Raw genomic sequence first — 12,761 nt, 5'->3', positions numbered from 1 at the left:
ACTTCGGCTCAGGTCACGATCTCGCAGTATGTGAGTTCGAGCCCCGTGTCAGGCTCTGTGCTGACTGCTCAGAGCCTGGAGCCTGTTTCAGATTCTGTGTCTCTCTCTCTCTCTGACCCTCCCCCCGTTCATGCTCTGTCTCTCTCTGTCTCAAAAATAAATAAACGTTTAAACATTAACGCTTTATCAGATGTATGATTTGCAAATATTTTCTCCCATTCAGTAGGTTGCCTTTTCATTTTTTTACAAGTTTTCATTTGTTGTACAGAAGCTTTTTAGTTTCATAGAGCCCCAGTTGTTGATTTTTACTTTTGTTGCCTAACAGTGTGTATCTTGATTATGGTAGTGATTAAAAGAATCTATAAAATGGGATAAAAATGCTTAGAACTACATACACATATACACACACATACACACACAAATGTATATGAAAACTGGCAAAAATAGATGAGGTCTTTAGTGCACTAAAGAGTTTTGTACTAGTGTCAATTTCCTGGTTTTGATATTATACCATACTATAGTTGTATAAGATGTCACCATTGAAGAGAGGCTGGTAAGGGTACATTGGAACTACATGCTCTGTATTTGCAACTTCCTTTGCATCTATAATTATTTCAAAATAAAGAGTTAAAAAATCCTTACAAGTAGCAATTGTGAGCACTTACATGAAGTCTTAAAATATAAAGCTCCATATAAAATGACAACAACAAAAACCACCCAAAAAAGCTAATATTCAAAACTTATTACTTCTTTATTATTTTACTATCATCTACACTGTTGAAGTTATTTATATCTAATTGTACTCATATGTAGAAATATTATATAATGGTATGCTATTGTGCATTTCTTCCTAACTCTTCATTCAGTGATGTAACATTGGTTTCTTGAAATCAGCCATGATTGGGGAATTTATATCATAGAAATCAGTAAACACTACAAATCAGCCTTCTCACATAGCCAAAAGCCAATTGTTGAACATTTACCAGCTCATGACTCAATATATAGGAAAATTTCAAGTATTTGTAATTTAAACAATACACTTCTAAATTTTTTTTTTTTTTTTTTTTTACATTTATTCATTTTCGAGAGACAGAGAACAAGCGGAGGAGGGACAGAGAGAGAGGGAGACACAGAATCTGAAGCAGACTCCAGGCTCCGAGCTATCAGCACAGAGTCCCATGCGGGGCTCCAACTCACAAACTGTGAGATCATGACCTAAGCTGAAGTTGGACGCTCAACCGACTGGGCCACCCAGGTGCCCCTAAACAATACATTTCTAAATAACCCATATGTCAAAGAAGAAATCACAAAATAGTTCGAACTGAATGTAATGAATCACACAACAAACCAAAATTGGTAAGATGAACTAAATTAGTTCCCAGAGGGAAATTTATAGCTTTAAATACTTCTATTAAAAAAATAAGAGGTGTGCCTTGGTGGCTCAGTCAGTTAAGCGGACTTCAGCACAGGTTGTGATCTCCTGGTTCATGGGTTTGAGCCCTGCATCGGGCTCTGTGCTGACAGCTCAGAGCCTGGAACCTGCTTCAGATTCTGTGTCTCCCCCTCTCTCTGCCCCTCCCTGGTCTCTCTCTCTCTCTCAAAAGTAAATAAACATTAAAAAAATTTTAAAAAAGAAAAAGAAAAGACAGGGGAACCTGAGTGGCTTAGTTGGTTGAGTGTCCAACTCTTGATTTTGCCTCAGGTCATGATCTCACAGTTTATGAGTTTGAGCCCCACATCGGGCTCTGCACTTGGGATTTTCTCTCTCTCCTCCCTCTCTCTTTCTCTTTCTTAAAATAAATAAATAAACTTAAAAAAAAAAAGAAAATAAAAGACAAAACTTCAGGCTACCCCATTCCTTCCACAGACTCAGAAAATAGAAGAGGGAATACTTCCCACAGTTTAACCATAGTTATTACTGTGATATTCAAAGTTAGACAAACCCATCCCAAGAAATGTACACACCAATAGCCTTCATGAACCTAGACACAAAAATTCTTAACAAATATTAGTCCATGAATTTCAGCAATATATATAAAAGGTAATATATCCAATTGAAGTAAGTTTGGTCTTACATTTGAAAATTGATGCAATTTACCACTAGAATAGTTAAAATTTTTAAAAATGATAATACTAAGCTATGGCAAGGATGTAGAATAGCTGGAACTCTCAAACTTTTGGTGGGAATGCCAAATGCTAATAGCCACTTGGAAAAACTGGCAGTTTAAAAATAGTTATACATGTGCCAGCAATTTCACTCCTAGGTATTTACCCAAGAGAAATGGAAACATTGCAATTTGTACACAAATGTTCATAACAGATATATTTATAACAGGCAAAAACTGGAAACAATCCAACTGCTTATCAGTAGATGAATGGATAATAAATTTTTTCTTATGTGCACAATCAAAAACCACTCAACAATAAAAAGAAACAAATTACTGATACACACACATGGATGAATCTCAGAAACATTATGCTAAGTGAATAAGCCAGATGCAAAAGAATATATACTATATATTCCATTTAAATGAAATTCTAGAAAAGGCGAAACTAATCTGTATTGACAAAAAAGCAGATTAATGGTTGCCTTTGGATGGGAGTTGAGGATTACCTTCAAAGAACACAAGGGAGCTTTCTGGGGTAGAAATCTTTTTATCCTGATTGTGACAGTGAGTACATAAGTGTATACATTTGTTAAAATGCACTGAAGTATATACTCAAAAGGGAGCACTTTATTATATGTAAATTATACCTCAGAAAAGTTGGATATTAATATTTTTCACTAAGATCATAGCTTACTCCTCAATCATTAGTCTGAGGTATTTAACCACTCTCTCCTTCCTAAAATACATGTTCGATTGCCTCCTACATCTCCCAACAGTTTGGGTTTCCTTTGTAAGCTTCTCTTTATTATTACACTCATTAGATGTACTCATTTCCCAATAATATAGTCATACTTTCTAAGAGCTCACCTGCACTCACAGTTTTCCTTTTACTACTGATGACTCTCAAATTTCTGTATTTAGCCCTGACATCCCTCCGGAACCTAGGAGCTGGATTTCTCTGCTAGTAAACTTAACTCTTCATCTCTTAAATTGACTCTACATCATTCACTATATTAGGCACTCAAGTTCATGATCTGAGTCATCCCTGCATCCTCTTACTTTCTGTATTGAACTTCTGGCATCCTTCTATCAGATTAATTCTCAAGACCAGCTGGTTCTCTTTCAAAATGCTCCTTGCATCTTCCCTTTAAATTTACATGACTCTTTATTACCAAATACCAAGATTGTTGTAACAGCCCTATTACAAACCTCTTTGTCTCTGTCTGCATTTTTTTCTTCTTGCTATGTAGCACTGCTAGAGTAATCTTCATAAAATACTGCTTTCATCTAATAATTTTTCTGTTCAAAACTTTTCATTGTGTTCTCCTTTTGTCTACAGAAGAAAAATCCTAGCATTAAAATATCAGTACAGTCTAGCTCCAACCTGTCTTCCCCTTCATTTTATTTATGTAATCCTCAATACTCTTTAAAATAATTAGCTCACTAATGCATCTGACTCTTGATTTCAGCTCAGGTCATCTCATGGTTCGTGAGTTCGAGCACTTCATTGGGCTCCTTGCTGAGCGGAGCCTGCTTGGGACTCTCTCTCTGCCCCTCTTCCTCCCCTCTCAAAATAAATAAATAAATAAACTTAAAAAAAATTAGTTTTTGGGGCTCCTTGGTGGCTCAGTCAGCTGAGCAAGCGAGTTCAGCTCAGGTCATGATCTCGAGATTTGTGGGTTGAGCCCCGTGTTGGGCTCTGTGCTGACAGCTCAGAGCCTGGAGCCTACTTTGGATTCTGTGTCTCCTTCCTTCTCTGCCCCTCTCCCACTCATGCTCTGTTTCTCTCTCCTCCTCTCTCAAAAATAAACATTAAAAACTGTTCACTACTTCCATGCTTTTGCCAATGGCATGCTCTCAGCCTTAAATACCCCTCCCCCTCTACCTATCCAACTTCTACCTATTTTTCAAAGCCATATCTTTTAGAAGAAGGGTGACTTCTTCTAATTGGGAGTCAGTTGGTACTGATCATTTCCTGCCTGGCACTGCTTTTTTAAAAATTTGTCAAACATTTATTTATTTGAGAGGCAGCAAGACATGTTCTGGAGCTTCAACCAATTATTTAACTTCTCTGTGATTCACTTTCTTCAAAGGAGCATAATGAATGTTGTGAAAAATAAATTAGATTATACAATAACGTTTTTAGTACAATTCCTGGCATACTGTCATGCTCAAATATAGCTACTTATGATGATGATGATGATGATGGTGATTTTTGAACACTGAGATAAAATGAGTAGAATTCCTGTCCTTCAAGAGTTTTAATTTAATCTAAAAATATATTAACTTTCTTGACATGCTGGGTTTAGAAAATAACTTTTATGATAGGTATTTGTTTGACATTTTCACTTAGGCTAGCAGCAGGGTTGGACTAGGGGTCCTAGTTATAGAAAGCTGTGCTATCAGTTTAGCTTGTACTCTTCAAATTATTCAGAAATATAAAAAGTTTGGGGCACCTGGCTGGCTTAGTCAGTGGAACATGGGATGCTAGATCTCAAGGTTGTAAGCTCGAGCCTTGTTGGATCTAGAGATTACTTAAAAATAAAATCTTTTTTAAAAAAAGAAATATTAAAGGCTGCAAAAGAAGTCTGTCCTTGCAATATTTAGGTAATATGTTTCTTATGCTTTGAAAATAATTATATTTTATCTCCTGTAATAACCTTTTAATATCCAATGTAGGAAGGTGGGGTTTTTTTCTCATTAAAGTTTAATCTATTTAGGACCAAGAGATCCATCATACATTCTAGATGACTTTCTTGAAGAATCCTCCAAACTGCAGTCTGATTCACGAGAAAACATTTTGTCCCTACAATATCAAGATCCAACTATCAGCCAAAAACCATCCAATATACTTGTCAAAGACATACCAGCAAAGAAAGGTACTTAGGAATAAAGATTTCCACTTGCAAGAAGGGTGTAAACAAACTAGACAATGATGAAAACACTTATGATTACCAAAATGGTGATCTTAACTTGTGTGAAGTTGATTAGTCATATCACCTAAGTTCCTTCATATGAGGCTAAACTCTGATAATCCAAATTCAGTAGTGTAGCTCTTTCCATAAGCAAGGTTTTATATTATCTCAGAGAAGTAGCTAACTACAGGCTTATGATTTTCTTTTTTCTTCAAGTTTATTTATTTTGAGAGAGAGAGAAAAAGAGAGAGAGAAGCAGAGAGAGAAGTAGAGAAGGAATTCCAAATAGGCTCCGCACTGAAAGTGTGGACATGGCACTCTGTGGAGCTCAAACCCACAAACCATGAAATCATGACGTAAACTGAAATCAAGAGTCAGATACTTAACCAACTGAGCCACCCAGGTGCCCCCAAACTTAAGATTTTCAAACAATGATCATTTTAGAATATCTACATCACATTCAGGATGATCTGCATACGTTAAAAAACCATTTCATTTGTTGTGACTTGCATTTGGAACCACCAGTAGACTAACCTTGAGAACTTTTGAGATCTTTAGGGACCATTGCTATAGAGGAATCTATTGCTTTTCAGGTTATAACCTCTCTCATAGATTAGAATAGTCTCCTTGCTACATTTGTATGTCTGAGCTTCCGACATTCTTTTCCTTTACGTCTAATCATCTATTCTTTTAATATAATAATTTCAGAAACATCAAAATGTCAAGATTCATCAACCTTTTTGCATCCCAGCCCTTATGGTGTTTCCCAAACTCCTGCCACCATCTTCATGGAGACCATACGCTTCTTGATGAAGGTCAATGCTGTGCAGGTCAGAATATTTGGAAAAGGGCAAGTAGATAGAAAGATTTTAGCGAAATGATTATTCAGTGGTATCTTTCCAAGCTTTAATATTATGATACAAAAATCAAATATGCTTTTGAGGGCACACTGTAGGCCCAATGGTGTGAATATCCAAATGTGAACCACTCTCATCATTCATGATGAAAATGCAAATTGAGATAGTATCAAATTGGCAAATAATATTACCCACTTTCAGTGAAGTAGCAGTGAAATGTACCTCACTATACATCTGCTCCCTGAAGAATACTAGCAGACCAAAATCAGGCTCTAAAGGCACATGTAGCCTAATATCACTTTATTAACGGAATTCATATTATATGAGTGTTGGGGGTTAACAGAAGGCTAATTATACCCTCATTCCTCTCTAGGTTGTAAACAATTGGAAGCAGATACACAGTGCTATGTGGGGAATAAAAATATTAAAGTTATTACTTGTAAAACTGGGCTGCAGGGGCGCCTTGACTCTTGATTTCGGCTCAGGTCATGATCTCACAGTCATGGGATGGATCTCCACATTGGGCTCTGTGCTGAGCATGGAGCCTGCTTAAGATGCTCTCTCTCCCGCTCCCTCTGCCCCTGCCCCACGTGTGAATACAGTTTCTCTCTCTCAAAATAAATAAATAAAATCTTTTTAAAAAATGGGCTGGAGAAACCCTACAAGAGATCCTAAGGGGGATCCTGTGAGACAAAGTACCAGAGACATAGCTACAAGCATGAAACCTACAGACATCACAATGACTCTAAACCCATAACTTTCTATAGTAACACTGAATGTAAATGGACTAAATGCGCCAACCAAAAGACATAGGGTATCAGAATGGATAAAAAAACAAGACCCATCTATTTGCTGTCTACAAAAGACGCATTTTAGACCTGAGGACACTTTCAGATTGAAAGTGAGGGGATGGAGAACTATTTATTATGCTACTGGAAGTCAAAAAAGCTGGAGTAGCCATACTTATATCAGATAAACTAGACTTTAAATTAAAGGCTGTAACAAGAGATGAAGAAGGGCATTATATAATAAGTACAGGGTCTATCCATCAGGAAGAACTAACAATTATAAATGTCTATGCGCCGAATACAGGAGCCCCCAAATATATAAAACAATTACTCACAAACATAAGCAACCTTATTGATAAGAATGTGGTAATTGCAGGGGACTTTAATACCCCACTTACAACAACGGATAGATCATCTAATCACACGGTCAATAAAGAAACAAGGGCCCTGAATGATACATTGGATCAGATGGACTTGACAGATATATTTAGAACTCTGCATCCCAAAGCAACAGAATATACTTTCTTCTCGAGTGCACATGGAACATTCTCCAAGATGGATCACATACTGGGTCACAAAACAGCCCTTCATAAGTATACAAGAATTGAGATCGTACCATGCATACTTTCGGACCACAATGCTATGAAACTTGAAATCAACCACAGGAAAAAGTTTGGAAAACCTCTAAAAGCATGGAGGTTAAAGACCACCCTACTAAAGAATGAATGGGTCAACCAGACAATAAGAGAAGAAATAAAAAATATATGGAAACAAACAAAAATGAAAATACAACAATCCAAACGCTTTGGGATGCAGTGAAGGCAGTCCTGAGAGGAAAATACATTGCAATCCAGGCCTATCTCAAGAAACAAGAAAAATTCCAAATACAAAATCTAACAGCACACCTAAAGGAAATAGAAGCAGAGCAGCAAAGACACCCCAAACCCAGCAGAAGAAGAGAAATAATAAAGATCAGAGCAGAAATAAACAATATAGAATCTAAAAAAAACTGTAGAGCAGATCAACGAAACCAAGAGTTGGTTTTTTGAAAAAATAAACAAAATTGATAAACCTCTAGCCAGCCTTCTCAAAAAGAAAAGGGAGATGACCCAAAGAGATAAAATCATGAACGAAAATGGAATTATTATAACCAATCCCTCAGAGATACAAACAATTATCAGGGAATACTATGAAAAATTATACGCCAACAAATTGGACAACCTGGAAGAAATGGACAAATTCCTAAACACCCACACTCTTCCAAAACTCAATCAGGAGGAAATAGAAAGCTTGAACAGACCCATAACCAGCGAAGAAATTGAATTGGTTATCAAAAATCTCCCAACAAATAAGAGTCCAGGACCAGATGGCTTCCCAGGGGAGTTCTACCAGACGTTTAAAGCAGAGATAATACCTATCCTTCTCGAGCTATTCCAAGAAATAGAAAGGGAAGGAAAACTTCCAGACTCATTCTATGAAGCCAGTATTACTTTGATTCCTAAACCAGACAGAGACCCAGTAAAAAAAGAGAACTACAGGCCAATATCCCTGATGAATATGGATGCAAAAATTCTCAATAAGATACTAGCAAATCGAATTCAACAGCTTATAAAAATAATTATTCACCATGATCAAGTGGCATTCATTCCTGGGATGCAGGGCTGGTTCAACATTTGCAAATCAATCAACGTGATACATCACATTAATAAAAGAAAAGATAAGAACCATATGATCCTGTCAATCGATGCAGAAAAGGCCTTTGACAAAATTCAGCATCCTTTCTGAATAAAAACCCTCAAGAAAGTCAGGATAGAAGGAACGTACTTAAGCATCATAAAAGCCATTTATGAAGAGCCCACAGCTAATATCACCCTCAATGGGGAAAAACTGAGAGCTTTCCCCCTGAGATCAGGAACACGACAGGGATGTCCACTCTCACTGCTGTTGTTTACCATAGTGTTGGAAGTGCTAGCATCAGCAATCAGACAACAAAAGGAAATCAAAGGCATCAAAACTGGCAAAGATGAAGTCAAGCTTTCACTTTTTGCAGATGACATGATACTATACATGGAAAATCCGATAGACTCCACCAAAAGTCTGCTAGAACGGATACATGAATTCAGCAAAGTTGCAGGATACAAAATCAATGTACAGAAATCAGTTGCATTCTTATACACTAATAATGAAGCAACAGAAAGACAAATAAAGAAACTGATCCCATTCACAATTGCACCAAGAAGCATAAAATACCTAGGAATAAATCTAACCAAAGATGTACAAGAGCTGTATGCTGAAAACTATAGAAAGCTTATGAAGGAAATGGAGGAAGATATAAAGAAATGGAAAAACATTCCCTGCTCATGGATTGGAAGAATAAATATTGTCAAAATGTCAATACTACCCAAAGCTATCTACACATTCAATGCAATCCCAATCAAAATTGCACCAGCATTCTTCTCGAAACTAGAACAAGCAATCCTAAAATTCATATGGAACCACAAAAGGCCCCGGATAGCCAAAGTAATTTTGAAGAAGAAGACCAAAGCAGGAGGCATCACAATCCCAGACTTTAGCCTATACTACAAAGCTGTCATCATCAAGACAGCATGGTATTGGCACAAAAACAGACACATAGACCAATGGAATAGAATAGAAACCCCAGAACTAGACCCACAAACGTATGGCCAACTCATCTTTGACAAAGCAGGAAAGAACATCCAATGGAAAAAAGACAGTCTCTTTAACAAATGGTGCTGGGAGAACTGGACAGCAACATGCAGAAGGTTGAAACTAGACCACTTTCTCACACCATTCACAAAAATAAACTCAAAATGGATAAAGGACCTGAATGTGAGACAGGAAACCATCAAAACCCTAGAGGAGAAAGCAGGAAAAGACCTCTCTGACCTCAGCCGTAGCAATCTCTTACTCGACACATTCCCAAAGACAAGGGAATTAAAAGCAAAAATGAATTACTGGGACCTTATGAAGATAAAAATCTTTTGCATAGCAAAGGAAACAACCAACAAAACTAAAAGGCAGCCAACGGAATGGGAAAAGACATTTGCAAATGACATATCGGACAAAGGGCTAGTATCCAAAATCTATAAAGAGCTCATCAAACTCCACACCCGAAAAACAAATAACCCAGTGAAGAAATGGGCAGAAAACATGAATAGACACTTCTCTAAAGAAGACATCTGGATGGCCAACAGGCACATGAAAAGATGCTCAACGTCGCTCCTTATCAGGGAAATACAAATCAAAACCACACTCAGATATCACCTCACACCAGTCAGAGTGGCCAAAATGAACAAATCAGGAGACTATAGATGCTGGAGAGGATGTGGAGAAAAGGGAACCCTCTTGCACTGTTGGTGGGAATGCAAATTGGTGCAGCCGCTCTGGAAAACAGTGTGGAGGTTCCTCAGAAAATTAAAAATAGACCTACCCTATGACCCAGCAATAGCACTGCTAGGAATTTACCCAAGGGATACAGGAGTACTGATGCATAGGGTCATTTATACCCCAATGTTTATAGCAGCACTATCAACAATAGCCAAATTATGGAAAGAGCCTAAATTTCCATCAACTGATGAATGGATAAAGAAATTGTGGTTTATATACACAATGGAATACTACGTGGCAATGAGAAAGAATGAAATATGGCCCTTTGCAGCAACGTGGATGGAACTGGAGAGTGTGATGCTAATTGAAATAAGCCATACAGAGAAAGACAGATACCATATGGTTTCACTCTTATGTGGATCCTGAGAAACTTGACAGAAACCCATGGGGGACGGGAAGGAAAAAAAAAAAGAGGTTAGAGTGGGAGAGAGCCAAAGCATGAGAGACTCTTAAAAACTGAGAACAAACTGAGGGTTGATGGGGGGTGGGAGGGAGGGGAGGGTGGGTGATGGGTATTGGGGAGGGCACCTTTTGGGATGAGCACTGGGTGTTGTATGGAAACCATTTTGACAATAAATTTCCTATATTGAAAAAAAATGGGCTGGAGATGTGACTGGTCTCAGATTTGACTTACCTGGCAGGTAGAATTACTGGAGAATTACCCCCTTCTCCCAGAGAAGAACATTCTGTGAGGTCTTCCTACCACATGGGAAACAAGAAATATATCCTTGAAGCAAGGAGTCAGAGAGAAAGATCCGGGAGCCAGGAGAGTGGCTCTGATCCTGCAGAGTGCATGTTCCACTTGAGGATGAGCAAGCTCAAGAAAGGGAAAGAATTATGACCTGGCTTGGAGTGGGCCACGTCAAACAAGAACTTTTAACACATTAACCTTTCCTAGTAGAGAAACAGACTTTCTGTCTCTCGGATTAAATAAGTCACTATCACCCCATGGCAAAGAGCCAGAAATGCAGGTAGAGGGAACAGCTACAGAGCCTCCTCCCACTATTTTCCTAAGAAGGTATAAGTGTTAGTGGAAGTTTCTATATTATAGGCTAAGATGAGAAGAGGGAGAAGAAAAGAAGGGCTTCCCCTCTGCTGAGCAGGTACATCTGACTTTGTCAAATTTGCAAGCTTCGTATAGTATTAAAAACGAAGAAAAGACCAAAGTATAAAACTGGCAAACATAAATGAGAGTTTGTCAGAAACAGACATTTACTTTTCCAAGATCCCAAGTCTAGAACTTTAGAAGAGGGGTTTTGCTTTACCATAAGTTTCCTTAGTAATTACAGCTGCCTGAAAATGTTACCTCATGTATGAATGAAGTGATTGATGAAGTGCTTTTGTCTGCAACATAACAAATACAGGCTAAAACTTATATAGTACAATGACCAGCAAGACCAGAATGTCAATATTTTGTGACTATGTGAGTAGCTGGTAATGGAACCATGATGTGCTGAATCTTTATAATTCACCTCTAATTTTTGAAGTTGATAATCATTTCATTCTATAATATGTTTCTTATTAGTTGTTTTCAGGGACATAATATTCAACTGCAAGAGCTATGGAACTGAACAATGCAGCCATTTACATATTCCTTACAATCTGATTTTTCCTTGTAGTATGTGCACAGAGTGCTTGCACATGAGCTGTTATGCCCTCAAGGAGGCCCCAGCTGTGAGTATTACTTGGTGCTGGCCCGGACACACCTTCTCAAGAAGGACTTTGCCAAGGCAGAGGAATACCTTCAACAAGCAGCCCAGATGGACTACCTGGTAATAGCTTTTGCTAGAATCTCTTGAGTTTAGTTTAGAAGAGGGGCAAGCAGCCTTTCTTAGAGGTGGTGATGCCAAGTCATGGGTAGATTTAGTTACCAGAGTTAGAGGTCATCAACTGTCAGTAAACTCATGTATTTCCTTCCATTGTTTTTCTCAAGCAGTTATGAGTTTTGCAAAAAGCAGAGAAAAGGGTAAGGATAGCTCTTTAGCAGATAGTTGATCTATTTCAAGTCTTCTGGACTTCTTCTGTTTTCTCATTGTGAACATTGTCTTGGTTATATTTCAATGTTTTTCTTAATATTTACCCCAAAGACAAAATGGTTTTGAAGAATGCAAGAAAGAAATGAGAGGGCAGACCTAGAAAAATATCTCCCAGTGCAACTGAATGGCCCTCTTTCTAATTGAATGCTATTAGGAAAAGGAAAAAAGGACTTAATCTAATTTTAAATGTTAAACAAAGATCATTAATGTATTTATAAATACCACCTCATCCCAGGTACCACTTGTTCTTTACTTTCTCAGAACCCTAATGTCTGGGGCATGAAGGGCCATCTTTATTTTCTAAGTGGAAATCATGCTGAGGCCAAGGCATGCTATGAGCGAACCATTAGTTTTGTAGTGGATGCTTCTGAGATGCACTTCATCTTCCTGCGACTGGGACACATCTATCTGGAAGAGAAAGAGGTGAGGGATACAGGATGGGGAGTAACCATGTAAATAAATCAGGTCACGGTCTGAGACCTGACTACAGTTCAAGCATTAGCATTCATCTGTGTGGACTACACATACTCATATAATAATGATACTTTTACATCCAAAAGTAAAGTGACTTGACCAACATTAGATAAACTAGTAATTAATAGAATCAGGATTCAAACCCAGGCAGTCTAATACTACAGTCTGTGGTTTT

At 37.8% G+C, this 12,761-nt stretch overlaps 1 protein-coding gene across 4 annotated transcripts in view; it reads left to right on the top strand.

The window, feature by feature from the left end:
• CFAP70 (cilia and flagella associated protein 70) overlaps positions 1–12,761 on the top strand; it is a 101,543-nt gene that overhangs the window by 69,810 nt on the left and 18,972 nt on the right. For all 4 annotated transcript variants that reach the window (XM_053909545.1, XM_053909542.1, XM_053909544.1 and 1 more), the window contains 4 exons: positions 4,829–4,987; positions 5,732–5,853; positions 11,696–11,848; positions 12,374–12,535. In XM_053909545.1, coding sequence (XP_053765520.1) covers positions 4,829–4,987; positions 5,732–5,853; positions 11,696–11,848; positions 12,374–12,535 — 596 coding nt within the window. The remainder of the gene's footprint in view (positions 1–4,828; positions 4,988–5,731; positions 5,854–11,695; positions 11,849–12,373; positions 12,536–12,761) is intronic.

This window comes from Panthera pardus, unplaced genomic scaffold (genome assembly GCF_024362965.1).
Source record: "Panthera pardus isolate Hobbes unplaced genomic scaffold, ASM2436296v1 HiC_scaffold_22, whole genome shotgun sequence".
NCBI classification, from domain to species: Eukaryota; Metazoa; Chordata; class Mammalia; order Carnivora; family Felidae; genus Panthera; species Panthera pardus.
The sequence above is the reverse complement of the archived record's forward strand: the minus strand, read 5'-3'. Positions and strand labels throughout refer to the sequence as shown.